At 60.6% G+C, this 27,836-nt stretch overlaps 1 protein-coding gene across 1 annotated transcript; it reads right to left on the bottom strand.

Annotated features, from left to right (window-relative positions):
- Positions 1 to 700: 700 nt before the first annotated feature.
- CERS4 (ceramide synthase 4) lies at positions 701 to 27,545 on the bottom strand. The gene is made up of 11 exons (XM_012790801.3): positions 27,415 to 27,545; positions 9,896 to 10,069; positions 7,253 to 7,370; positions 5,049 to 5,167; positions 4,889 to 4,946; positions 4,419 to 4,469; positions 3,654 to 3,746; positions 3,255 to 3,383; positions 2,691 to 2,797; positions 1,190 to 1,346; positions 701 to 1,096 (listed from the first exon to the last, which is right to left on the bottom strand). Exons 2-11 carry the CDS (start codon positions 10,066 to 10,068, stop codon positions 914 to 916), a joined length of 1,188 nt encoding a protein of 395 aa, XP_012646255.1. The 5' UTR covers position 10,069; positions 27,415 to 27,545; the 3' UTR covers positions 701 to 913.
- Positions 27,546 to 27,836: the final 291 nt, after the last annotated feature.

The raw sequence follows: 27,836 nt of genomic DNA, 5'->3' as shown, positions 1-27,836 counted from the left end.
ACAGAGTGTCACTGTGTTGCCTGGGCTAGAGTGCCCTGGCGTCAGCCTAGCTCACAGCAACCTCAGACTCCTGGGTTCAAACGATCCTCCTGCCTCAGCCTCCCAAGTAACTGGGACTACAGGCATGTGCCACCATGCCCAGCTAATTTTTTCTCTCTCTATATTTTTAGTTGGCCAATTAATTTCTTTCTATTTTTAGTAGAGATGGGGTCTCGTTCTTGCTCAGGTTGGTTTTGAACTCCTGACCTTGAGCAATCCTCCCGCCTCGGCCTCCCAGAGTGCCAGGATTACAAGCATTACAAGCGTGAGCCACGGTGCCCGGCCTCTCTCTGGTCTTGAGCAGAGGCTGCAGGGAAAGGCATGGGCCTCCCCTCCTGCTTGGTCCATGACCTCTGTGTGACCTTGGGCCAAGGACTTGCCCTTGGTGAGCCCAGTGGCTGCTGACCAGGGGCTGCCCTGGGGTGGGGGAGGGAGGTGGCTTGTCTTAAGTCACTGGCCGGGGCGCCAGGGACTCGCCTGGGTGCAGTGGGGACCTCTGAGCCTCGCTGCTGTCTAGGGCCCCTGGGAGTGGTGCCCATCCTTGCTTGGGTGGCAGTGAGTATCCCATCATCCGGGGATGTGCCTAGAGGCCGGGCTCCCTCCAGGGTCTCCAGGGATGGGCAAGGAGCTGTGACAGGGACCCAGGTTCTCAGGCAGAGAATTCGGCTCCGTTCAAGTTTTATTGGACCCCTTTCGGCCTGGGGCTCCTGCCTTTCGGCTCAGTTCAGCTGCCCGGAGGGGAGGAGGGAGGGAGGACAGACGGACGGACGGAAGGAAAGGGCTGGCGACAGATCATCGGCCCTCCCGGCCCACACCGGGTGGGGCCCTCCCTGTCCTTGGGGAGCTGGCCCAAGGGCCACCAGTCCGGGCAGCCCTATGTGGCTGGCGTGTGCCCGTTGGCCAGCCGCCCGGCCACCCGGCTCCGAGCGCCGTCGGCTGCCGCGGGCCCCCGGGCTGCCCCGTTCTTGAGCTGCGGACATTCCCGAGCGGCCTTCTTCTCCTCTTCCTCCTCCTCGGAGTCCGACGACTCCACGTCGCTGCGCACGTCCTTCTCCATCTGGGGAAAGGGAGGAAGGAAGAGGAGCTTGGGGGCTGGGCCGGGGACCCCGGGGCCAGGCGCACGCACCAGCCGCCCCCTGCCGGGCCGTACCTGGCCCTTCCTCACGAAGCTATAGAGCATGCGCAGGATGAGGCACGACCAGAACACGTGTAGCAGCTGCAGCATCACCAGCAGCGCGTTGAAGAAGTAGTAGGCGAAGAAGGGGGTCCAGTTCACGATGGAGTCGTAGTACGTGGTGTAGAGGATCCTACGGCCGGAAGGATGGGGGGCTTCACCAGCCGCTGGAGCCTCCCACGTGCGTGGCCTCGCCTGCTCTGGAACCTTCTATGACTCCCCAGTGCCCTCTATGCCTTTCAGCTGGAAGTGCAAGGCACCCCTCTCATCTGCTTATACTAAAACTGGATGTTCACCGTGAACCCCCCCCCGGGGGGGGGCTCAGTACCCCAGCTCTTCTCCTGGGTGGCCCTTTCACACCTTCCTTCCATTCCTAAGACCCCCCCCTCCAGGACCTCCCCCAGCAGGTGACTGCCTCTTCAGCTCATCAGCTGCAAAGAATGTTCTTGAACGCCTCCCCTGCCCCCACTTTCCTCTTGAAACCCTCGAAAGATGAGGCTGTAGCAGCAGTGTCCCCCCTGTCTGTCCCCAAATCTACTCTAGGGTCGCCAGTGACCTCGCCTTACTCACTCCAGAGTGCTCAGACCCCGGGGACAGGTGCAGCAGGTTCCTGCTCTCCCTGCAAACAGCAGGGGAGCCCCAGGTCGGCCCCCTCTGGCCACACCTGGGCCCCAGGTGACCCCATCTGGGCTCACAGCTGCAAACACCAGTCGTGGGCTGGCGACTCTTACACGCACGCGTCTCCCAAGAGTTCCAGACTGGGGTGCCCACGGCCGCCTCGGGGGACAGGGAGCACGGCCCCTCAAACCCTGCACTGCTGAGCTCCCGATGCCTCATCCAGCGCTTTCGGGGGTTGTTCCCATCTCCTGGCCCTGGGGGCACCTGGCCCCTGCTCTTCCTGCCTGCCCCGCCCCCCACAACCTGTTCTCCCTGCAGCCACCAGAGGACACCCGCGAGCACCGGAGTCAGGTCCCGTACCCACCCCTCTGCCCACAGCCCTCCATGGCTCCCGCCTCCCTTGGGGTGGAAGCCCAAGTCTCCCTGCAGCCCCCACGGCCCTGCACAGCCTGCTCGTCCCCCTCCTCCCCCGTGCCCCTCACTGGCTCTGCTCCAGCCACCCAGGTCTGATGTTCCTAGCACACGTGGGGCACAGTCCAGTCTCGGGGGCTTCGCACGTGCTGCTCCTCTGCCTGGAACACTGTTCCCCTACACGGTTCCCTTCCTCGCCCCCTTCGCACGCTCTGTCTGCCGCACCATCCACTGCCCCCACCCCCGCAGCGTCGGCTTCGCAAGGTCGGGCCTGCGGCTGGGTCACCGGGACCGTGCCTGGCTGTCGCCCTCACCCCCGGCCTTCGCAGATGCCGCGCCCGGGCCGGGCACACCCGTCCCTGCCTCTTGCTGGGCGTCTCCCAGCCGACACCCCGGCAACTGGGGCAGGGCGCAGCCTCCCCGACCCCTCCGCGGGAGGCCGACTCACTGGGTGGGGAAGAGCACCAGGCGGGTGTAGAAGAAGACCAGGGAGAAGACGACGAAGAGGGTGTCGCACACCAGCCGGTAGCGTGTGTAGTTGAACATCTTACAGGCCTGGGGAGGCAGCAGGAGACGCGGCTGGGGACCCGGGACCGGGGACCAGGGGGGAGGGGGGCCAGGGAAGGGGACATCTCTGATGGAAAAGGGCTATGGGGAGGGAGCAGGTGGCTTGGTGCCTTGTCTCCAGGCAACGCCTTGAAAGGTGTGGGCGGGGTGAGGAACTTTACCAAGGCTAAAGAAAGGCTGGACTTCATCTCCCAGGAAGGAGGGGGCGGGGCTAGGGGCGGGGCCTCATCACCCAGTCAAACGGGGTGGGCGTGGCCTCATCCGCCAAGAAGAGGGGCGGGGCTTGAGCTCCCAGGCGGGCTGAGAGGGGTGGGGCTAGGGGCGGGGCTTCATCTCTGGGTATGCCGAGGGCGGGGCCTCCCCTCCCACTCAGACTGGGGGGGCGGGGCCTCATCTGCAGGTGCACCAGGGGGGCCGGGAGGGGTCAGGGAGAGGCCGCGCCCACCTCCAGCAGGTAGTCGCTGGAGTCATGCAGCAGCAGCACCAGAGAGCCGATGCGTAGCAGGTTCGAGCTGTAGGAGAACGTCATCAGGAGGATGGTCACGAAGTGATGTAGCACCTGCTCCTTGAAGTCCTATGGGAGACGGTGGGTCACAGAGGGCCAGGCTCGGTGGCTGGAGAGGCCCCACCCCACGGGCCTGGAAGAAGCAGGTCCTCTAGCGCGAGTGGAGGGCCCGGCGTGGCCTTGGCCCCACAGACTCTATGCCTCCTGCCAGAGGCACCCAGGGGGTTTCCGGGTGTGCTTTTCAGGCCACTCCTCCCCACCCCAGCTCCCTGTCCAGAAACTGGGTCGCGACTCCTCCATGGTGTCACTCCCCTAGCCGGAGTCTTGCCCTGGCCTCACCTTGCGCTTGACATCAAAGGGCAGTGTGATTAGCAGCGAGATGTAGAAACCCAGTTCCAGGATGTACCACCAGTACAGGGCCGGCTTCAGGGTCTGCGGTGGGGCAGGGTAAGGTTAGCTGTGGGGTGGTGAAGGCTCCGACCAGGCAGGGGCATGGCTCAGGGCCCTCTCTGTTTGCTCAAAACCAGGACACCCGAATCTCCGTTAGTGAGCTCCCCGTCCCTGAAGGTAATCAAGGGCAGTATTCTTATAGCAGTTCCTGCTCTGAGTTTCCTAACCCCTTGGCCCCTTTGTCTTCCACCCAGGAGTCAAAAATAGAAAATGGTGATCCTAGCACTCTGGGAGGCCAAGGTGGGAGGATCGCTCAAGATCAGGAGTTTGAAACCAGCCTGAGCAAGAGCAAGACCCCGTCTCTACTATAAATAGAAAGAAATTAGTTGGCCAACTAATATATATAGAAAAAATTAGCCAGGCATGATGGCGTATGCCTGTAGTCCCAGCTACTCGGGAGGCTGAGGCAGGAGGATGGCTTGAGCCCAGGAGTTTGAGGTTGCTGTGAGGTAGGCTGACGCCACGGCACTTACTCTAGTCTGGACAACAAAGCGAGACTCTGTCTCAAAAAAAAAAAAAGAAAAGAAAAGAAAAGAAAATGGCACTCAGAGGGGAATGATGCTGTAATGTCTGGGTTTGGCTCTTGCACCTACGGCTGCAGGAACTCTAATCACCCTGATACCCCCAAGCCTCGGTGCACCCTTTGCCACTCACCTGGTATGGGTAATTGTCCCAGCACCTTGCCGGCGTCCACAACCACGACTCCTGCAGGGAAACAGGTGTCTCAGGGCCCGCAAGGGTCAGAGTGCAGCCTCCCACCCTGGGCCTGGGGCATCTTCGGGGCTTCCATGGCCTCATACTATGGTTGCTTTTCACTCAGCCCCGCTACTTCCTGTCTGGTTACAGCTGTGCCTCTGACTCCCGACTGGGGGCTCACTCACTGCAGAGTCCCCAGTGCCTGGTGACAGCTGGCCCTCGCTGGGTGCCGGCTGAGTTAACGCTCGCTGTGACCTCGCCAGGCTGTCTCCCCCCTCTGCTGTTGCACACAGATTTCGTCCTTTCTGGCTCTACCCTCTCCATACATCCCCCCCCCCGCCCCTGCCCCTGCCCGCATCCAGGCCCGGATCACGGCAGGTGCTTGTGGGACAAGTGGACGGGACAGGTGAGCAGCCAGGTATACTCACGTGGTATAGGACGGAGACGCCACCGACAAAGGCACACAGATAGAAGACAAACCTCCAGCTGCAGGCAGGGAGGAAGCCCGTGAAGAGCTATGGAAAGGGCAGCCCCCACCCCGCACCCCCGCACCCCCGGCCACCCCCTCCTGCCCCACCCTGGCCTCACCAGGCCTCGCAGAACTTCTTGGTCAGGCGCGGCCGATCCTGGTTCCGGCGTCTCCGGAACCAGCGCTGGGTCTGCCGCAGCGTGAGGCCACACTGGGCGGCCAGGAGGGTCAGCTGGGGCTGGGGAGGGGCCATGGGGGTTAGGGTCACAGAGGTCCCCTGCTGGCTTCCCACCCCTGTCCCCAGACAGGCAGGACTTGCTCTGCTCTCCCCTCCCCTGCAGCCCCAGGTCTTGCCTATAGGGTAGCCATGTCTGCTATGGAGAGGGAGTGTGGGGGTGTCACAGGGTGGGCCCCCTAGAACACCTGGGCCTTATGAGAACCAAGCCCTGTTTACCGGGCAGGCAGGTCGCTGATGAGGAGTGGGATTAAGACAGACACCGGGGTGCAGCCGCCCCCACGCGGTCCCTGCACCCCTCCTGCAGAGTCAGGTCTCATCCCCCCCCAGGCAGTTGAGACCTTGCTCCCCACCCCCAGCCCTACCCGCAGAGGGAGATTGACGAGGGAGGGGGAATCGCCCTGCAGGGGCTGCCCTGTGCCCCCACCTGGGTCAGGACCCAGCCTGGTACCTCCGCACCCCAGACCCTGCCCACCCGGCAGCCACCCGTGGATGGGAGTGGAGGGAGGGCCACAGGGCTGCCATGGTCGCCTCCCCCCTCCCCACCCCAGAAAAGTCAGTCCTTCCATGCCTCCCCAGGATGGGAGAGAAAACTGCTCCTCCTACCCCAGCCCCAGAATCTGTCCACTGGGGGGCGGTGTGCCCAGATGATCAGGGAGGCGGGGAGGGGCGGGGCCTCATCTCCCAGGGAGGCGGGGAGGGGCGGGGCTTCGTCTCCCAGGGAGGCGGGTAGGGGCGGGGCCTCATCTCCCAGGGAGGCGGGTAGAGGCGGGGCCTCATCTCCCAGGGAGGCGGGGAGGGGCGGGGCCTCATCTCCCAGGGAGGCGGGGAGGGGCGGGGCCTCATCTCCCAGGGAGGCGGGGAGGGGCGGGGCCTCATCTCCCAGGGAGGCGGGGAGGGGCGGGGCCTCGTCTCCCAGGGAGGCGGGTAGGGGCGGGGCTTCATCTCCCAGGGAGGCGGGGAGGGGCGGGGCCTCATCTCCCAGGGAGGCGGGTAGAGGCGGGGCCTCATCTCCCAGGGAGGCGGGGAGGGGCGGGGCCTCATCTCCCAGGGAGGCGGGGAGGGGCGGGGCTTCGTCTCCCAGGGAGGCGGGTAGAGGCGGGGCCTCATCTCCCAGGGAGGCGGGGAGGGGCGGGGCTTCGTCTCCCAGGGAGGCGGGTAGGGGCGGGGCCTCATCTCCCAGGGAGGCGGGTAGAGGCGGGGCCTCGTCTTCCAGGGAGGCTGGGGAGGGGCGGGGCTTCGTCTCCCAGGGAGGCGGGTAGGGGCGGGGCCTCATCTCCCAGGGAGGCGGGTAGAGGCGGGGCCTCGTCTCCCAGGGAGGCGGGGAGGGGCGGGGCTTCGTCTCCCAGGGAGGCGGGTAGGGGCGGGGCCTCATCTCCCAGGGAGGCGGGTAGAGGCGGGGCCTCATCTCCCAGAGAGGCGGGGAGGGGCGGGGCTTCGTCTCCCAGGGAGGCGGGTAGGGGCGGGGCCTCGTCTTCCAGGGAGGCTGGGGAGGGGCGGGGCCTCATCTCCCAGGGAGGCGGGTAGAGGCGGGGCCTCGTCTTCCAGGGAGGCGGGGAGGGGCGGGGCTTCGTCTCCCAGGGAGGCGGGTAGGGGCGGGGCCCCATCACCCAGGGAGGCCGGTAGGAGCGGGGCCCCATCTCCCAGGGAGGCCGGTAGGAGCGGGGTCCCATCTCCCAGGGAGGCCGGTAGGAGCGGGGCCCCATCTCCCAGGGAGGCCGGTAGGAGCGGGGTCCCATCTCCCAGGGAGGCCGGTAGGAGCGGGGTCCCATCACCCAGGGAGGCCGGTAGGAGCGGGGTCCCATCTCCCAGGGAGGCCGGTAGGAGCGGGGTCCCATCACCCAGGGAGGCGGGGAGGGGCGGGGCCCCATCTCCCAGGGAGGCGGGGAGGGGCGGGGCCCCATCTTCCAGGGAGGCTGGGGAGGGGCGGGGCCTCATCTTTGGAGAAGCTGGGGACCAGGTAGAGCAGAGAGTGGGGGGCACTGTGGGGTACCAGGGCCACCACGACTTCCTCTGCCCCCACAAGCGGGCCACAGACCACCCCCATGCCCAGGGCAGCCCACGGGGACGGGCGGGAGGGGCTCTCACCTCCTTGGGTCTCGGCCCGTCCGTGAGGAAGTGTCTCTCCAGCGTGGGGTTTGGCTTCGCCGGCCTCCTGGTGTGATCCCGCACACCCAGCAGCCGGCTCAGGGGCAGGCCGACAAACCTGGGGCAAGGCAGACAGAGGCCGTCAGCCCCGCTGGGAAGGGACAGGACTGTGTGTGGGGGACCCTGTCACAGGTGGGGCAACTGAGTCCTGGAGGGTCCACGTTATGGGCCAAAGGAACACTGTGCACACGGCAGGGCGTGTAGGACCTGGGGTCTGTCTCATCCGTCTGAGCAGAGGGTTTGGAGAGGCTGGGACCGAGGCACAGCAGGGAGTGGGGGGCACACCAGAGCCAAAAGCTCATGACCTTTCCGCTGCCATTCCTGGCCTCGCACCCTGGCTCCCTCGAGGGGTGGCGTGTCTGCTGCACAGAACCAAACAGAAAGGCAGCCGGACCTGTCTTCAGGACCAGGGTGTGCAGGCCAGGGGGGCGGGGCCTCACCTCCCTGGGAGGGCGAAAGGGGCGGGGCCTCGTTTCTAAGGGAGGGGCGGGGCTTCACCTCCCAGACAGCTGGACCTGTCTTCAGGATGGGGGTGCGCAGACCAACTCGAGGGGTACCCAGGCACTTTCACCCAATCCCAAACCAGGCGTGAGAGTCCCCTCGCCGCCTGTCTCCCGAGGGCCTTTGTGGTGGTCTGTCCCCTAGACTGGGAGCTCTCCATGGGCAGGGGCAGGGTCTGCTTCAGGGTGGGGACTTGGAGCAGGGACCCTGGCCAATCACCACAATGGCCACAAGGGGGCCCCTAGAGCCCACAGGAGGAGACTGAATTTCGTTATCAACTGTGAGTGGGTCCCAGAATTAGGATTCACTTTTTTTTTTTGAGACCAGAGTCTTGCCCTGTCACTCAGGCTGGAGTGTAATGGCATCATCACAGCTCACTGCAGCCTCCAACTCCTGGGCTCAAGCCATCCTCCTGCCTCAGCCTCCCAAATAGCTGGGACTACAGGTGTGCACCACCACACTCAGCTAATTTTTCTATTTTTTTGTAGAGATGAAGTCTCGCTCTTGCTTAGGCTGGTTTTGAGGTATCCTCCAGCCTCGGGCTCCCACATTGCTAGGATTACAGGCATGAACCACCACGCCTGGTTAGGATTCACTTTTAAAACAAAACCCCTGCCGATTGTAAGTGGGAAAGGCTATGCCTGTCCCCACCCCTGTCCTTCACAGAGGCACAGGATGTCTTTGGAATGTGATAACACCCAGCCTCAGATAAGGCTATCACTTAAATATGCAACCTGCAACCTGCCTTCCTGTGTGACCTTAGATAGGTCACTCAACCTCTCTGTGCCTGTTTCCTCTTCTGTAAAATGGGCATTATAATAGCACCACTGCCTGGGGTTGCATCAAGGAGTTAAGACACATAAACTGCTTTGAGCCATGCTTGGCACGGGGTAAACCCTCAAAAGGGAATCTGTTAAATCAATGCAAGTTCCCAGGGGAGATTTCGGGGGGCAGCAGGTATTCCGGGAGGGCAGCTGAGGGTAGTGGGCAGTCAGGCGGGGTCTCAGGCAGGAAAGGGGCCTGACAAGGCAGGTCTGGGAGCCATGACCACAGCCGGTCCACGTGGGAGAGGGCAGGGCCACCTGGCACAGAGGGAAGGGGCCCCAGGAGAGATGCCCTCACTTCGGGAGGAGAATCTTGGCCAGGAGTCAGACCCCGAGAGAGAGAGAGGAGGAAACCTGGTTCTGCGCAGTGTTGGGATCACATGAGAAACGGCTGAAAACTCACGGGGTCTGGCAACTGGGAGGTCGCTGGGGACCTGGGCAGGTGGCACATGCGTACTGGGCCATGGGAAGCCAGGCTGCAGGGAGGTGCATGGGGAGGAGTGAGGGATGAGGGAGGTGCATGGGGAGGAGTGAGGGAGGCCAGGCCGGGCATGGCGGCTCACGCCCGTAATCCCAGCACTTTGGGAGGTCAAGGCGGGAGGATCACTTGAGCTCAGGAGTTCGAGACCAGCCTGGAAAACATAGTGAGACTCCATCTCTGCATCAAAAATTTAAAAATTAGCCAGGGGTGGTGGCTGCACCTGCAGTCCCAGCTGCTTGGGAGGCTGAGGCGGGAGGATCACTCCAGCCCAGGAGTTCAAGGCTGCAGTGAGCTGTGATCGCACCATTGCACTCCAGCCTGGGCGACAGAGTGACACTCCTGTCTCTAAAAGAAAAAAGAGGGGCGGGATCCAGGGAAGGTGTCAGGAGGAGCCAAAAGTGGGGGATTTGGAGAGACTTATCCCCAGGAGACAAAGGGAGGAGGTCCCCAAGGCTTTGCTTGCAGGCAGGAGGGAGGGGGCAGGGGCTTCTCCACTTGTCAATCATGCGCCTCGGTAAGCAAAGTGGGCATGTGTCCTCCAGGCTCCCACCTGCCGATGCCAGCACACCCGCCCCCAAGCTGCGGCCAGGGTTCCCATAAACCAGCAATCAGAGACCAGAAGTGTGTGGGGGGGGTGGCAGCTGGGGGCAGGCTGGAGCTGGAAAAGTGCTCGGGTGCAAAGCCCGCCCGGGACACAACATTCGGAAGGCAAAGGGGGGCAGGAGCACGCCCACGAACGACAATGGGGCTGACAGGCTGTGACATGCAGGCACTCACCTCTCGAAGGTGACCCGCAGGGCCAGCAGGGCCAGCGCCAGGGGCAGGGCCGCCAGCATGTCCCGGGGGTGGGCGTAGACCAGGCCATCCCTGTCCTCCAGCTGGGCCCACGACGTGTTGGGCGGTAGCCAGAACCTGTCCTGCCAGAGCCACTCGTTGAAGGTGGACAACATCCTGCAGACACACATGTCCCGGTTAGCAGGGAGCCCTGCAGGTGGGGCGGGCTGGCAGGGGGAGGGGAGGGGCGGAGAGGCACACACCCCCTCCCCGGCCGCCATCAGCTCCACTGACAACCAAGGGGTGGGGCTGGAGGAGCCACCTCCTTCTGCCAGGGACACCGCAGCAGCTCTCTGGTCTCAGAAGGGCAGGGCCTTGGCCACCACCCCGCCCCCATCCCCTCCATTGCCCTGCGGAGTGTTTATTTGATGGCCAACATTCAAGGCAGGTGAGGGCTGTGTGTCCTCAGGCAAATGGCCAGACCTCTCTGAACCTCAAGTTCACCTATAAAACAGGAACAGTAATACCCACCTCTCAGCCCAGACTGGTAAGGCACACAGTGCTTAGCCTCGTGGTTTTTAAGAAGGGTGGTAACCACACAGCCCAAAGCAATAATTATTATTCTGCACTTTGCAGACTCGGAAATGGCATTCAGAAGTCGGGGGAGCGGTTGCTTGGGGCTTAGGAACTTGAGTCCTCAAACGTCCAGGAAGCTTTGCTGCCACTGCAGGAAGCTGCCTGACACAAACTAAAGATGGAGGGTTTAAAGAAATCCGCAGTGCCCTTCCTGGCCATGCTTTGGCAGGCAGACTCCCCTTTAGGGAGGAACGTGGGTGGTCTCACTGGCAGCCCCAGCGCCCGGGCTGTGGGTGGGTAAGAGAGCCGGTCGCATGACCCAGCTTGCCGGATAACAGAGCAGAGACCAAGGTGGGGCAGCTTCCCACCCACAGCAGCCCGGGAGGCGGCTCCAGCCTGCGGCGCCTGAGCCTGCTTGAGCAGCCCCAGAGCTGCTCCCTTTCCTGAGATCTTGAGCGAAGCGTCCAGACACCCACACGGATCCGCACCGTTTGTTCATTCATCCATTCATTTGTACACCCACCTATCCATCTGTCTGTCCTTCCATCCATCCATCTGCCATCCATCTCCAATCCATCCATCCCCCATCCATCTCCCTGTCCATCCATCCATCTCCCTGTCTGTCCATCCATCCATCCATCTGTCCTTCCATCCATCCACCTGTCCATCCATCCATCCGTCTGTCCTTCCATCCATCCACCTGTCCATCCATCCATCCGTCTGTCTGTCCATCCATCCGTCTGTCCTTCCATCCATCCATCCATCTGCCATTCATCCCCCATCCACCCACCTGTCCATCCATCCATCCGTCTCCCATCCATCCACCTGTCTGTCCATCCATTCATCTCCCATCCATCCATCCATCCCCCTGTCCATCCATCCATCCATCTCCCATCCATCCACCTGTCTGTCCATCCATTCATCTCCCATCCATCCACCTGTCTGTCCATCCATTCATCTCCCATCCATCCCCCAGTCCATCCATCCATCCCCCATCCACCTGTCTGTCCATCCATCCCCCACCCATCCATCTATCCATCCACCTCTCTGTCCATCCTACCATCACTCATCCATCCACCCACCCATCCCCCATCCATCTCCCATCCACCCACCCATCCCCCATCCATCTCCCATCTATCCATCCCCTATCCATCCATTAATCTGGGCAAGAGATGTTCTCTGATTGACTGGTGCATGCCAGGTCGACACTGGGTCTTGGGGACACAGCAGAGGAATAAGCACCCTCCTGGCCCTGTGGAGCTCAGAACTCCGCAGAGAAGGCAGCCAACAGACGAGTGCACAGATTCCCAAAGAAATGAGATCCCAGCGTGTAGTGGGACCCGATAGAAAACAAACAGGGTGCTGTGATTTCAAATGTGATCAAGGTAATTAGGCGGGCATGGTGGTGCGCACCTGCACACCTGCTACTTGGGAGGCTGAGGCAGGAGGATGGCTTGAGCCTAGGAGTTTGAGGCTGCAGGGAGCTATGATCGCACCACTGTGCATTGGTCTTGGCAACAGAGTGAGACAATGTCCCTAAAAAATATATAAATAAATGTGATCAAGAACGGCCTCTCCAGGGAGGAGCCATGTGAGCTGAGACTTAAAGATGAGGAGGTCTTGGGTTTGTGTAGGAGGAGGTGGGGCTTGGGGGGAGGGGCTTTCAGAGACAGTCAGGACAGGTGCAAAGGCCCTGAGGCCGACAGACCAGCAAGGGGGCCCCTGTGGCTCCAGCAGAGTGAGTGAGGGGGGAGGGAAGGAGCACACCTGCCCACCCCTCCCTCCTCCGTCCCCTCCTCAACTGATGTTTGGGTCCATTGCAAAGCCGGCAGCAAGACATGCCACCCCTGAACACTTCCGCATGCAGATCATTAACTAGGGCTCAATATTTGCGTATTTTTTTTCCTTTCAAGGGAAAACTGAGCCAAGCGAAATGCATACATCGTAAGCCCACAGCTGGTAAGTTTGGACACATCCGAGTACCTCGCTAACCTAATCTCCTACCACAAACGCTCCTTCCAGAAAGTTCCCTCCCACCCCTGGCTGGTCCACCCCCAACTCAGTCATCCGAAGGTAACTTCACTGTTCCTTTTGAATTTTTTGTTATTTTATTTTAATGGCTTAAAGTAATACGAATTTATTATCACATAGTTCTTTTTTTTTTCTTCTTTTATTTGAATTTTTTTTTGTCACCTTAGCTTGGTTTTGCCACTTCTACAACTTCACATAAATGGAATCGCACGCTGCGTCTTCCAGCCTGGCTTCTCTCCCTGCGGAATGTTGTTTGGGATTCGGCCACGTTATTGCATCTGTTAGTAGCCTGACATTCTTTTTTTATTGTCACATTGTGTGTAGGGTGTGAACGCACCACAACTGGCTCGTCGCGGCTTGTTGATGGGCATCTGGGATGCTTCTAAACGCTCTGAACGGTCACAGATGTGTCTCGTGTCAACATCAGTTTTCGTTTCTCGCGGTTGCATGTTTAACTTTGTAAGCGACGACCAAACCGTTTTCCTGGTGGTGGCACCATTTCACGCTCCCCGCCGGTGGAGTCTGGGGGTCCCGTTGACCTTGGTTTTATTGTGGGAGAAGGGAAGCCCCAGGGTGTTGGGCCCCATGCAAGGAATGGGATTCCGGAGACAGTTTGGAGGTAGGGCCCCCCCGCAAGAGTTAAATGCCCTCAGGAAAGGAGCCAGACACGGTGGCTCACGACTGTAATCCCAGCATCTTGGGAGGCTGAGGTGGGAGGATCGCTTGAGGCCAGGAGTTCAAGACCAGCCTGGGCAACATAGCAAGACCCTCTCTCTACAAAAAACTTTTTAAAAATCTAGCCAGGCATGGTGGTGCATGCCTGTAGTCCCAGCTACTACAGGGACTTGGGAGGCTGAGGCAGGAGGATCACTTGAGCTCAGGAGTTTGAGGCTGCAGTGAGCTATGATGACGCCACTGCACTCCAGCCTGGGCAACAGAGTGAGACCTTATCTAAATAATAAAATCGTATATACTTATGGTGTTCAACGCGATGTGGTGGTGGTGTTTTTTGAGACAGGATCTCACAATAGCCTGGTGAAACAGGAAGGGGATCTGGCTGTGCCCATTTTTCAGATGGGGCAGCTGAGGCCCAGGGAGACAGAGTGTCACAAGGGATGGAATTTTCAGAGAACAACTGAAAATTGAGGCGTACAACCCTAGACCTCATTCCCTCCACTCCTCTCGGGAAGAGAAGTCTGGGCCTTGCTGGCCGGGGGCACCTGGTTACAGCCGCACCTGCACCCCTCCCCTATGCCAGGTCTGGCCCCAAATGTTCCAGGTGCACGGGGCTCTGGGCTGCGTGATCACGCTTCAGGGAGGGCACTTGTCCCACTAACGGGTGAAGATATTGAGGCTCCTGGAGTCTGAAGCATTCGAACTGGGACTCCAGCCAGTTTGACGGGCTTCGGAACGTGTTCTCTTCCCAAACCACAGCATCTCTTATTTATGCCTCAAGAGACAGGCTAGCGAGAGGGTAGGATTTCTGAGGCCAGGTCGTCTGCAGGCAGAACTTATCCGTCCGAAGCTCCCTTGGAGGGCTCCCTGGTGTGGACAGTGTGTTTCTGTTCCCCTTTCTGGCCTACCCAGGAAGAGGTGGGCTTGCTTCAAGTTCTAGAGGGGACTAGAACTTGAGACTGGTCATGTTACTGCCTGGCCGGCTCCCAACAGCACAGCAGGGCTGGGGGAGGATGCTTTCACTGGATCAAAGGCAGGGCAATCATGGTGCACCTCCAGGAGGAAGCGACCACTGAGCTGGGTTTTGACGGATGCATAGGAGTTTGCCAAACAGACGAAGGAAGTGTGTAAGCCCTCTGAGGGCAGAGACCTTGTTCCCTCTCCTCACCATTTTGTGTCCTCGGCACCCAGCATGGTGCAATAAATGAGTATTCTAGGCAGAGGGCAGTACTGGTGGAGGCTGGGACGGGTGACATGGTATGGCATGGTTGGACCAGGGTGTCGGCCGTGACTGGTGGGCCTGGAGGCTGGGGACATCAACAGAGCCCTGCTCTTGTGTGCCCTCCCCTGTCCCCTAAGCTTGCAACACCACGGCGTGCGAGGACACGCCCAAGCCCCCTGGCCTCCCCCGGCGGGTCCCAGGCAGTGGTCGGGCAGTCCATAAACGCTCCGCGCTGGCATCGCCACTGATCCTGCCTCACCTCTTTGCCCAGTCACGCGACCTTGGGCAGGTGACCGGGGCTAGTTGTGCCTCAGTTTCCTCTTTGGTCAAATGAGACCAGCCACAGCTCCCCTGCCTAACGGAGCGCTGGGAACGACTCCCATGGTGGAGCGAGCGCTAAGTACAATTCATGGCCGCGATGTTTATCAGCAGAGGAGAATATTCTGGAAAGGAGGGGCGCTGGCCTGCAGTGGCTTCTGAGTGGCTCCTCCCGGCCCCTGAGGACCCGGGTTCCCGGCATCCAAAGCGCCTCGGGCCGCCTGGAGGCTCCCCCTTGCGTGCTCCCACTTCCCTTACAGCCCTGCTAATGGGTTCGGCCCTGAGCGGGGTCATTTGGAGAGTCACCGGGTAGGTGGGTGGCTGGGCCAACGTGACCAGCCCAGAGCCTTTATTCTCCTGTCGCCGCCCCCGCCCCCAGCCCGGCTGCAGCCTGCAGCCTCCCTGGCCCCGTGCCCGGCTCTGCCCCCGCCACCTGGGGGCCAGACTGATAATCCTTCTTAGTGGCTAAAAATACCCCCAAACTGGGGGAGAGAGAGGGAGCTTTGTACCGGGGCGGGGTGGGGCCGTGGATGGGCCAGGAGCCCTGAGCCCAGCCAGGAGTCTGAGAGGGGCACTCCTAGTCCCCACGGTGCCCCCAGCCCCCCCCACCGTCCCCCCCCCCAGGGCCCCAGAGTTGCTGGATGACGCACATGGCTTTGTTTTGTTTTGCTTTAAATCTAGCTGGGAAATGCAGGGCTCGCCTGGGGGTGTGAGAAAAGCAGATGTCACTCACTCACTCACACACACACACACACACACACACACCCGCCCAGCAGCCTGGCCTGCTGCCTGGGGTCACCTGACTCCTGCGGCCAGAGGCCCAGGCGGGAACACGTGATGTGCCCGAGGAAGGGGGTTGTTTGCACACAGCCACAGCCTGCCCCCGCGCTGGGCCCCGCTGTCCCTTCCTCCTAGATGGCCCTTGCTCCCTGAGCAGGGCCCCGCGCCCGCGGGCTGCTAACCAACAGTCCAGGACGTTGCCACGCCGCTGCCCCTGAAGGCCCCAAGCAGGACCCGGAGCCCAAGGCTCCGCCTCACCCCGGCCCCTCATATTCCGGCGGGTTCCTGCACTCCCTGTGCTGGCCCAGGCCCCCCCTGCTCCCCAAGCTCAGCTCGGCATAACCCCTGCCTGCCAGGCCCCCAACATACCAAGCTCATGGCTGCCCCAAGGCCTCTAATAAGCTACCAGCCCAGACAGCCATGTGTCCAGCTATTTCATCCTTCTCAGCTCAGCTCAAATGTCACCTCCTCCAGGAAGTCTTCCCAGACTACCACCAAATTCAGTCCCTTCAGGCCTTTTGTCCCACTTGGTCCAGTTTCCTCGTTTACCTGTCTGCCTCAGGTACCCCAAGGCAATACGCCTCAAGAAAGCAAAGAAAGTTGTGTAAATCACTGCTATACCCTCGGAGCCTCAGCCGGGACCTGGCGCACTATTAGGTGCCAACTCAATGTTTGCAAAATGGATGAATGGGGGGGGGGTAGAACAGGCAGATCGATAGGTGAGTGGGCGTGAGGACATTCGCTCAGGTGGTTGAACTCTAGATTTGTAGAGATAGGGTCTTGCTATGTTGCCCAGGCTGGTCTCCAATGCCTCAAGCATTGGACTCAAGCAATGAACTCCAAAGAACTCAAGCAATCCTCATGCCTCAGCCTCCCAAAGTGCTGGCGTTACAGGTGTGAGCCACTGTGCTTGGCCCTACCTTCTTTAGCAGGCAAGGTTGGCTTGATCTCTGAGAATCTCTCTCCCCGCTCAGGAACTGGGAAGCCCGAGGCCAAGAGCAAGAAGTGACTAGACACAGGTTACAGGTCACCCAGCCAGCAAGGGAGAGAGTCAGGGTTGGAAGCTCCCTTGGGTGGCTGGGGAGGTGACTGCTCTGGTCCCCCCAGTGGGCTTAGGGGCCTACAGGCCCTTGGCCCATGTCTGCCCATCAAGGTTTCCCCAAAAAGCAAACTCATGTTTCCAGCCACCCTCTAAGCTTTCAGGGTGTCAGGAGCTCAGTGTAAAATATCATAATGTCTACCACCCTCCCCAGGCTCTGGGTCTCAGTGAGCTGGGCCATGTCCCCCGGCACCCCCGGCCTTTTCTGCTGCACTGCAGCTGCCCACCCAACTCCGGCCTGGTACCGGCTGCAGGGAGGAAGCGAACAGAGGGCCCCTCCATCCTCACTCTTCTAGAATCATCTGTCTCCCTTCTACAGCTCTATTGCAGTCCCTGTGTTATCTGGGCTACCAGCCATGTAGCTGGTAGGATTCCCACGACCAGCCCTTGAGGTCCCAGCTTCCTGGCCTTGGCATACACAGGTGCCACCCACCCCAGGCCCTGAACTCTTCCCCAGGGCCAGCTCCTACTTGTTTCCCAAGCTCTGGCTTCAATAAAATCCCCTACTTAAGAGGCTGCCCTGGCCAGGCACGGTGGCTCACGCCTATAATCCTAGCACTCTGGGAGGCTGAGGTGGGCGGATTGCTTGAGGTCGGGAGTTCAAAACCAGCCTGAGCAAGAGCAAGACCCCGTCTCTACTATAAATGGAAAGAAATTAATTGGCCAACTAATATATATACAAAAAAAATTAGCCGGGCATGGTGGTGCATGCCTGTAGTCCCAGCTACTCGGGAGGCTGAGGCAGGAGGATTGCTTGAGCCCAGGAGTTTGAGGTTGCTGTGAGCTAGGCTGACGCCATGGCACTCACTCTAGCCTGGGCAACAAAGCGAGACGCTGTCTCAAAAAAAAAAAAAAAAAAAAAATATATATATATATATACAGAAAAAATTAGCCGGTCACGGTGGCGCATGCCTGTAGTCCCAGCTACTCAGGAGGCTGTAGTCCCAGCTACTCGGGAAGCTGACGCAGGAGGATTGCTTGAGCCCAGGAGTTTGAGGTTACTGTGAGCTAGGCTGACACCACGGCACTCACTCTAGCCTGGGCAACAAAGTGAGACTCTGTTCCAAAAAAAAAAAATTAGGCCGGGCGCGGTGGCTCACACCTGTAATCCTAGCTCTCTGGGAGGCCAAGGCGGGAGGATTGCTCAAGGTCAGGAGTTCGAAACCACCCTGAGCAAGAGCGAGACCCCGTCTCTACTATAAATAGAAAGAAATTAATTGGCCAACTAATATATATAGAAAAAATTAGCTGGGCATGGTGGCGCATGCCTGTAGTCCCAGCTACTCGGGAGGCTGAGGCAAGAGGATCGCTTGAGCCCAGGAGTTGGAGGTTGCTGTGAGCTAGGCTGATGCCAGGGCACTCTAGCTTGGGAAACAGACTGAGCCTCTGTCTCCAAAAGAAAAAAGAATTTCAGTTTTGCCAAATGGAAAGGTTCTGAGATTGGCTGTACAGCCACACGACTATGTTCAACAACACCAGACTATGTCACTAAAAATGGTTAAACGCTGAGGTCTTATGTTATGTGCATCTCACCACAATTGAAACAACCTTTTTAATTTTAAAAATGACCAAAGGTGGATGGCCGGGCGCGGTGGGCTCAAGCCTGTAATCCTAGCACTCTGGGAGGCCGAGGCGGGCGGATTGCTCGAGGTCAGGAGTTCGAAACCAGCCTGAGCAAGAGCAAGACCCCGTCTCTACTGTAAATAGAAAGAAATTAATTGGCCAACTAATATATATATATATAATTAGCCGGGCATGGTGGCGCATGCCTGTAGTCCCAGCTACTCGGGAGGCTGAGGCAGGAGGATTGCTTGAGCCCAGGAGTTTGAGGTTGCTGTGAGCTAGGCTGACGCCACGGCACTCACTCTAGCCTGGGCAACAAATAAGACTCTGTCTCAAAAAAAAAAAAAAAAAAAAATGACCAAAGGTGGAGTGGGGTGGAAGAAGAGCTATGCTCATGACTTGGGAGGATCGCTGAGTTAAAAATAAATAATAATGGCCGGGCACGGTGGCTCACGCCTGTAATCCTAGCACTCTGGGAGGCTAAGGCGGGCGGATTGCTCGAGGTCAGGAGTTTGAAACCACCCTGAGCAAGAGCGAGACCCCGTCTCTACTATAAATAGAAACAAATTAATTGGCCAACTAATATATATAGAAAAAATTAGCCGGGCATGGTGGCGCATGCCTGTAGTCCCAGCTACCCAGGAGGCTGAGGCAGAAGGATCACTCGAGCCCAGGAGTTTGAGGTTGCTGTGAGCTAGGCTGACGCCATGGCACTCACTCTAGCCTGGGCAACAAAGCGAGACTCTGTCTCAAAAAAAAAAAAAAAAAAAAGCTAAAAAGAACAAAACCAAGATTTCACCTGTCATCCACCACAGGGGAAATAGACTTTGGAGTTTGAGTCCAGCCAGGGTAATTGCCTGGTAAAAAATAGTTACATTAAAAAAAAAAAAAAATTCAGTGCTCTTCAGAGGAACATAACAGAACCCAGAGTCTCTACAATGTATCTTTCACAATGTCCTGAACACAGCCCCAAATTACTAGACAGATGAAGAAATAGGAAAACATGACCCACACTGAAGAAAGAAGAAAATTGAGGGAAGCTGACCCTGAGGTGACCCAGATGTTGGAATTAGCAGATAAGGTCTTTGAAGCAACTATTATAAATATACTCAAGGATGTAAGGATAAATTAGCTCCTAAGGAATGAGCAAATAAGAAACCTCAGCAGAGAAGTACAAACTATAAAAAATGAACCAAGCCGGGCGCGGTGGCTCACGCCTATAATCCCAGCACTCTGGGAGGCCGAGGCGGGCGGATTGCTCAAGGTCAGGAGTTCGAAACCAGCCTGAGCAAGAGCAAGACCCCGTCTCTACTGTAAATAGAAATTAATTGGCCAACTAATATATATAGAAAAAATTAGCCAGGCATGGTGGTGCATGCATAGCTGTAGTCCCAGCTACTCGGGAGGCTGAGGCAGGAGGATTGCTTGAGCCAGGAGTTTGAGGTTGCTGTGAGTTAGGCTGACGCCACGGCACTCACTCTAGCCTGGGCAACAAAGTGAGATTCTGTCTCAAAAAATAAAAAAAAAAAAGAAAATGAACCAAATGGAAATTCTAAAACTAAAACCATACAGTATATGAAATCAAGAATTTGCTGTGTGAGCTTGATAGCAGGTTTTAGATGACACGAGGGAGTTTGTGGGCTCCAGGTTGTGCTCTGATGGTATCTCTCAACCTCAAGTATGACACCTGCCCCTATTTCTCTCACCAGCTGCTGGCCGGGCCCTTTTCCACCCCCTTGGTGACAGTGTCCATGGAGGCAGGTTCAGGTAGAGCCCAAGAGCTGCAAAGCCAGACTGTCCTCTGGGAGAGTGGGCTTTGCCCACGGCCGCACCAGGGATTACCCAAGGCATGGCCAGTCGGCAGCACTGGTGCCAACCCACGTATTGGCCATCAGACGCTTGCCCCGGGGCAGTCTCTTTCTCCCTTTCCCATTGGAAATGTCAGCCACGCTCTGAGCAAGACACTGTTATCATTCCCATTTCACAGATGAACAAACTGAGTCTCTGAGACACTGAATCATCTACCCAAGGTCACATAGTTGATAAATGGCCAGGCTGGCATTTGACCCCAGCTCTATGTCACTGGGCATCCCAGATGGACGTGGGCTCAGAGAAACTTGAGCTCAAGCGATCCTCCCACCTGAGCCTCCCGGAGTGCTAGGATTACAGGCGTGAGCCACCGCGCCCCGGCAACCCAGAGAAACTCGATGCATCGGCAGTAGCCTCAACATTCTTGGAGAGCTACACCTGCCTTCGTGCTTCTCCCCTCACCCCTACCTCTCTCTCCCGACCCTGCCGCTTTGGCCTTTGCCTTTTAGTCACCAGTGTCACCCAGCCATGGCCAATTCCCCGTGCACATATCTGGGGCCCCTTAGCATGTCCCCCTCTCATCCATCCCTCCTTCCAAGAACAGGGACCTCCCGGGTGCCCTCCCCTCTGCTGTTCTGTCTCCAATTCGAGCTGGTTTTCCTCCCTTTGGCCCTAAATGATGCCGGGCCTGGATTCCCTGGCGCCCCGCGCTCTCCCCGGGAAACTCACCCGCCCTGCGCCGCCATGGCACATCCCTGCTGCTGGTACCCAGATTTCTGCTGCCCCCGGGGAGGGGAGCGGGGCAGACTTGCTCATCCAACACTGCCGGGCTGTGCCCCGTCTAGACTTGTCACGCTGGAGTCATCCCCCCTCGAGGCAGCTTCCTCCCATCCCGTGGCTTCCTGGCTCCCAGCCCGCCATCCACCCCGACTTCAGAGGCGGGAATCTGGGAGCCATCCCAGACTCCCCTTCACACACCCCGGCATGCAGCCACTCGCCGATTCCCACGACCGACCGTGTCGCCTGCCCTGCCCGACTCCCGCCGCCGCCGCCACCGCCGTGGTCTGTCTGCTGGACCATCACGGCCACCCCTGCCCCTGGCTCTGGTCTTGCCGTGGTCACCTCCCTTCCTGTTTCCCTTCTCACCCTCAAATCAGACCCTCAGCTTTAAATCCCACAGGCGCTCCCGCCACTGGCCCAACGCTGTGCTCCCCAGCGCGTGCCCCTGGGCCTTTGCACATGCCGTTCCCCCTACCAGTAATGCCTTCCCTCCTCCCTGCCACGCAACTCCCAGTTCTGCACGGCTCTGCTCTCTGGACGCCTCCTCGGGGAGGCCCTGGCAGGTGCCTGCGCGCTGGGTGAGGGGCTCCTCCCCCGTCTTTCTCAGAACTTCTGGGGCAATTGTCTACCTTCCCCAGTATGGGGAACATATGGGGACAGCTTAGCCCCACGCCGTGACCTTCCCCCGTCCTCTGCCACCCGCGCCATTTATGCACCCACCTCTCTCTTCAAAAGGCTCACGTTGCTTTTATTTCCCCCTTAAATATATTTATTTTCAGATGGCGCCTGCCCTCCCTGCCTTAAAGGACAAGCCAGCATCAGTGTGACATGCACAGAGTAGCTGTAAGAAAAACAATAAGGACAAAACAAAGTTCAGTGCTGGCCGGTCCCTGAGGCTGCCAAGGCCGCCAGCCTGGGCCTCGGGTGCCCCTGGTTCACGGGGCGGTTGGCAGGCGCCCGTCACCACGGCTTTAAAGACACAGCCCCCGCAGCAGCAGCAGCAGCCTCTGGCCTCGACTCTGAGACTCTCCGCTGGGGCGGGGTGGGAGGTCCCCGGAAGGATCGCCAGGGTCTGTTCACAGCTGGGGAACGCCACTCCGATGCAATACCCAGATGCCACCGGGGCTTTCCCTGGGCCGTTCCCTCCGTCTGAGTCACTACTTACGGTTCCTGCTATCTGCTGCCTGGCCCGGGTGACCCTTTAGGGAAGCAGCTTGCCTGCCACCGCTTCCAGGAAGCCCTCCAGGACTCCCAGGCTGGGTCAGGAGCCTCCTCTTGCCCCCAGGGTCTGTGGTTCCTCCATTGCGCCTGGTTACTCTCCCTTGTAACTGCCCAGGGACCCGACTGTCTCCCCCCTGCTGGCTGGAGGGGCTGGGGTTCCAGGAGTACAAGAAATAGGTCCGATTCCTGTCTCAGCCCATCACCGGCTCTGACTCAGGCCCAGCTCAAAAGTCACCTTCCCAGGGAGGCCCTGACTACCTGAAATAAAGCACCCTCCCTCCCCCACGCTCCCATCATGTTTCTGGAAAATTCCAGGATATGTGGGAAAGCCCTAAATTTCTGGAGGTGGCGAGGCTCAGACAAACCCAGATGTCTGACTCCTTCCAGCCCCTGGCCAGGTCCCCAGGGAGCTGCAGCAGCAACAGGTGTCGAGAGCCAGGTACTTCTGTAACCTCCATTTTGCAACTAGGGAAACTGAGGCACAGAGTCACCCAAGGTTATGAAGTAGGAAGTGGAGAGTGAGCTGGGATTTGAACCTGAGCCTGCCTGTTGCCTGTTTCGAGAACCTGCTGGGTTTTGTTGTTTGTTTGAGACAGGGTCTCTCTCTGTCTCCCGGGTTGGAGAGCAGTAGTGTGATCATAGCTCACTCCAGCCTCAAACTCCTGGGCTCAAGCGATCCTCCTGCCTCAGCCTCCTGAGCAGCTGGGACTACAGGCATGCGCCACCATGCCCGGCTAATTTTTCTATTTTTAGTAGAGATGGGGTCCCGCTCTTGCTCAGGCTGGCCTCCAACTCCTGGCCTCAAACAATCCTCCCACCTCGGCCTCCCAGAATGCTGGGATTTCAGGCATGAGCCACCGCACCCGGCTGGAACCTGCCTTTTTAACTGCCACCCCATGTGTCCCCACCAAGCCGAGTTGCAGCCAAGAGTACCCAGATGCCTGTCATCATCTCACATGTATTGGGCACCTACTGCATGCCAGCTCCACACTGGGATCCCAGAAGGGAGCAGAGCAGACAGGATTCCCACCCCCACGGAGCCGATGTCCTAGACGGGGTGTGGCCAGAGGGACAGCGAAGGCTCTCTGTGTGGTTATTTGCTTTACCAGGTGGTGACCATGGACGCAGAGAGAAAACAAAGTCAGGAGAGGGAATCAGGAGCCAGGCAGTCGGGAGGCGGTTGCGACTTTTAAAGAGGGAGGCCAGGGGAGGCCTCCCCGAGAAGGTGGAGAGGTAGGGGAGGAAGCCAGAGGATAGAACATTCTAGAAAGCAAGAATAGCCTGTGCAAAGGCCCCGAGGCAGGGCTGTGCATGCTGGACTCAAAGCACAGAGACGAGGCTCAGGTGGCTGGAACGGGGGGAGAGAGCGGGAAGAGGTGCGATCGGGGAGGGGACAGACTTCCATTTAGACCTGCTGACACCATCATCTCCAATGGAGAATTGAGACCCAGAGGACGGCCTGTCCCCCCAGGTCACCACCTGTCCCCCCAGGTCGCCGTCCATGTGCCATCTCCCAACAGCCCAGCCCCCATGTCCCTGCCCCAGCTGTGGCCCCACTGCGCCCACCAGGATCACAGAGCAGGACCAGGACCAAGGGGGCCACCCATCCCCAATTTGGATGGGGACGGAGGTGACAGTCAAGGTCATAGTTCCCACAGTTGGCGCTAGCCCCCGTCAGTGGTGGGGGCTGGAGGGGTGGCGGCCAGGGAGCAGGGCCCAAGTCCCTTCTGTCTCCTCCCCCTGGGAAGCGGGCGAGTGCAGGCTGGGGCTGGGCCATCCTCAAAACACGCCCGCTTGGTTTTTGCCATTTGTCCCCCCAGGACCGGAAGAGCTGCCATCCCTGCACCTCTAAGGGCTCTGTCTGAGGACGTCCCGGCTCCTCCGCCCACCCCTGAGCCCGGGCTGCTGCCCACCCAGCTACTGCCAACACCTCCTCCTCCTCCTCCCCCCTGCCCCTCATCCCCTCATTGGTATAAAATTTTTTTAAAAAATTAGCCAGGCATGGTGGCTCACACCTGTGGTCCCAGCTACTTGGGAGGCTGAGGCAGGAGGATCGCTTGAGCCCAGGAATTCGAGGCTGCAGTGAGCTCTAATGATGCCACTGCACTCCAGCCCGGGTGACAGAGTGAGACCCTGTCTCTAAAGAAAAAAAGTACCAAAGCGAAGGCAGCAGAGTCCCCCAGCCTCTCACCCCTCGGGCAAGAACCTCTAGGCTCTGCTGTGGCTGCACTGGGGGCCCTGAGATCCCTCAGCCTCTGCAGCCGCCCGTCTCTCTGCTCTCCCCACTCACCTCGGCCACCCCGCTCCAGCCACCCCGGCCTCCTCGTTGGGCCTCCAACACGCCAAGGTTGTTCTAGCCTCAGGGCCTTTGCACGGGCTGGGCCTCCTTCTTCCAGACATCTACCTGGCTGGCTCCTTTCCTTCTTCAGGCCTCATCCCTGACCCTGTCCCCTTGTCCCCATAAGGGACATCGGCTCCACAAGCCTTCACGTGGTTCACTGCCAGACCCAGGGCCTCCCGACATAGGTACTTCCTAAGCGAGTGCTGAATGAGCAGCTGAGTGACTGACAGACAGACAGGGGTGGAAGGGAGGCGGGTCCAGGGCAAGGCAGAGGAGGGGTCCCCAGGGTGTGGCTGGCAGGACACGATCCCTCTTCAGACACACCGTCATGGGACCCTAGACCAGACTTTGGCTTCAGGAGCCCAGGAAGGGGTGGGGAGTGAGAGCAGAGCTGAGCTCCGGCCCGTTCGGCGTGAGCGTATTAACAAAGGTATAGAGTCCAGACTGAGGGAGGGGAAAGGCCTGCTCTATGCTGCTCTGGGCAGATCCAGGCTGGGTCCTAGGGGCCTACTCAAGGGTGGACAGGAAGGCCACGCAGCAGGGCCTGGGGAGGGGAGGAACGGCCACATGCCGAACAGGGACGCTGGTGTTCCCTTTGTCCCCACGGGAGCCCTTGCTCCCTTGGCTCCCAGCTCGCCGCCCTCCCTCCCTGCGTCCCAAGCAGCCCGGGGCTGCTTTGCCAAAGCCCCGGCGCCACCCCATGTCCACCTGCGTGTCCGCCACTGCGGGCCCAGCGGCAGCCCAGTTCCCGACGGCTGGAGGCAGGTTGCTGGCCGCACCCGAGGCTGGCGCGGCCCGTGGCTGCTCACAGCTCCGTCAGACCCCCCCGCGCCCCGCGCCCCCGCCTGGCCACCTGGTCCGGCCCATCAGCCATCGCTCACTTGGACCAGCGCGGCGCCCTCCGCCCTGGTCCCCTGGCTCCTGCCCTCCAGCCCCTGGGCTCCGAACGGCCACCCAAATGCCCTGTTCAGGACCAGCGGGCTGGCCCTGCCCTCTCCAGACCTCGCCGCCCCGGCCCTCACCGTTCCTTCCTGGCTCTGCAGTTGTGCCCGCTGGTCTCTCCGCCTGGTTGACTCCTACTCATCCTTAGCAACCCAGCCAGCCGTCACCTCCTCCAGGAGGCCTTCCCTGACTTCTCCATGGGCTGAGGCAGGCGCCTCCGCTGGGCTCCCTCCCCTCTGCCCTAGGCGTGGCTCTGTGATATTTTAACAGCCTCTGCGTAGGTGCAATTCCTTTACTTAGGATGGGGTGTCTGCTGTTATTCCATTTTACAGGCAGAGAAACTGAGCAAGCGGAGGTGAAGTCACTAGCCCCAAGGCACCGAACTCAAGCTGGCAGGACAGGGTTGAAGGCAGGTCCAAGTGCTGGCAGTGGGAAGGGGAACAGCCTGTAGAGCCCAGATAAGAGGGGAACAAGCCAACGTGCCCTGCAGCGCCTGCCTTCCTGTGTCCTCCCCGGGGTGGGAGGAGGGGGCCTTGGCCCACTCCCGCGGCCAGAGACAGTCATCCCAGCGGCTCCAGTGCCAAGTGCTCACTCTGTGCCAGGCACTGGGCCAATCGCACACTTTATTCAACCTGCAGACAGCCCTGGCCGGGAGGCGGGCGCTGTTCTGAATTTCTGGGAGGAGACTGGAGGCCAGGAGGCCCTGAACTCCCGTCTGGGGCTGGTGGCCTTCCCCCTGGGCTGGCGCGGGTGTACGCGGTGCCACCGGAACCTGCCAGGCCCCTCCCTAGCCACAGCTTCCTCTGATCCCGTAACAGCCCCAGGGGCAATTCCCCACGACCCATTTTGCAGATGGGCCAAATGAAGCCCAGGAGGCGGCTGTGCTGCCGGGGCTCGGGTCTATTCCCGACAGCTGTTCCTGGGAGGGAACCCGTTTGAGGCTGGGCAGGCTGAAGGCTTCAACCACAAGTCCACAGTCGGATTTTTATCTCGGGGCAGGCCCCGGACAACGGGTCCAGGTTGCTCCCGCGGGGCCACCGTGGCCCCCACGCTCACATGCCTGGGACCCCACTGTGGCTCAGAGTGCGGTCTTTGGGGGAGTGGGGGGCTTCCCTCATCTCACAGGTTTTGCAAGCCGGACCTGCTACTCCCCAGTCTCCCCAGCCAGCAATAAAAGGCCCCTCTATCCTCCTGCCCACCGGGGCGAAACCCGCGTGCGCGCTCCCTCGCGCCCCGCTCGCTCGCAGGCGGGCAGGGAATGTAGCGGACGTTCCGCCGGGGTGAACCCCCATTCGCCACTTCCTATCGCACGCCCGGCCCGCGCCTCCTCCCGGCTCTGCCCGCAGCGGCGGCGGCTGAGATTTTCTTCTTAAGCCACAATCGGATCACGCCCCGCTCGCCGGTTCCCAGCCCCGTTTCCCGTCGCCCCGAGAGTGGAGTCCACGCGCCCCCCCCCACCGTCCACGCCCGGCCCACCCCTCCCCGCCTCCCGTCCTCCCCCTGCGCCTTTCAGCCACGTTGCCCTCTTTTCTGCTCGGCAAACACTCCGGGCTGGGCCCTGCCCCGGGATGTCGCCGTTTCCTGGGCCTGAAAAGCCCAAGCTGGCTGGCGCAACGAGCCCACATGACACCTTCTCCGAGGACCCTCTCTGGCGCGGGTCTCCACGCCGCCATCCTCGCCCCGGCTGCCCGAGGCGTCTGCCCAGCGCTCAGCCGGCGTTGGAATGACGCGTTTCTCTGGCTAAGCGGTTCTCCGAAGCCGTCTACGCGGGCCGGGCTGCGGGCTCCCAGGCCAGGGGTCCCGGCTGCGTCCCCAGGCCCCGCACGTCGGTGGCACCCAGTAGGCGTCCACACGCCCGTGCCGCTCCGCCCGTCTACACTGCCGGATTCCCCCGCGTCACGCGGCCGGGATCGCCCCCTCTCCCCCGCCCCGCTTCGCAGCTGCGTCCTCGGGCACCCGCGGCTGCGCCCGGGCCCTCGGGAGGATTCGGGGAGGCGGGCCGGGCCCCGGACCGGATGGGGAAGCCCCGAGAGGGCAGTCCCTGCGGGGTGATGGGGGCCGGAGCCCCGCTGCGTCTGGGGGCCGGGCTGGGGCCGCCATGGCCGCGGAGGCGGGGCCCGAGCCCGCCGCGAGGGTGGCGCTGGGGACCCGGGGCGCTCGCTTACCTGGGGGCGCGGGCGGCCGGGCGCACCGAGGGCCGGCGGCGGGGCGGAGGACGCGCGCCTGGCAGCCGACCCGGACGAGCAGCAGACACGCGCCACCGGCTCCAGGCAGCCGGACTCTGCTCCCGGCCCCGCCTCGGTCCCCCGCTGGGGACAGAAGGCTGGAGGGAGGGGGCGCGGGGCGGGGCCGGGGCGGGGCCTGGAGGGGGCGGGGCGGGGCCGGGCTTGGGGGCCTCTTGGCGAGCCCAGGCCCCTCCCCGGACCCCCAACCAGCCTCGTCGGGCCCCGCCCCTTTCCGCCCCGCCCCGCCCACGGCCCCGCCCACGCGCGCCTGACCCGGGCGCCGCTGCGCGTCTCCAGTGTGCGCCCGGCCGCTCGCCTCTGAGCCCTGCGCGTGTGCTGCGCGCCCCTCAGCCCGGCCTCGC

This window comes from Microcebus murinus, chromosome 27 (assembly GCF_040939455.1).
Source record: "Microcebus murinus isolate Inina chromosome 27, M.murinus_Inina_mat1.0, whole genome shotgun sequence".
NCBI classification, from domain to species: Eukaryota; Metazoa; Chordata; class Mammalia; order Primates; family Cheirogaleidae; genus Microcebus; species Microcebus murinus.
This window is presented reverse-complemented; position numbering and strand designations above follow the sequence as displayed.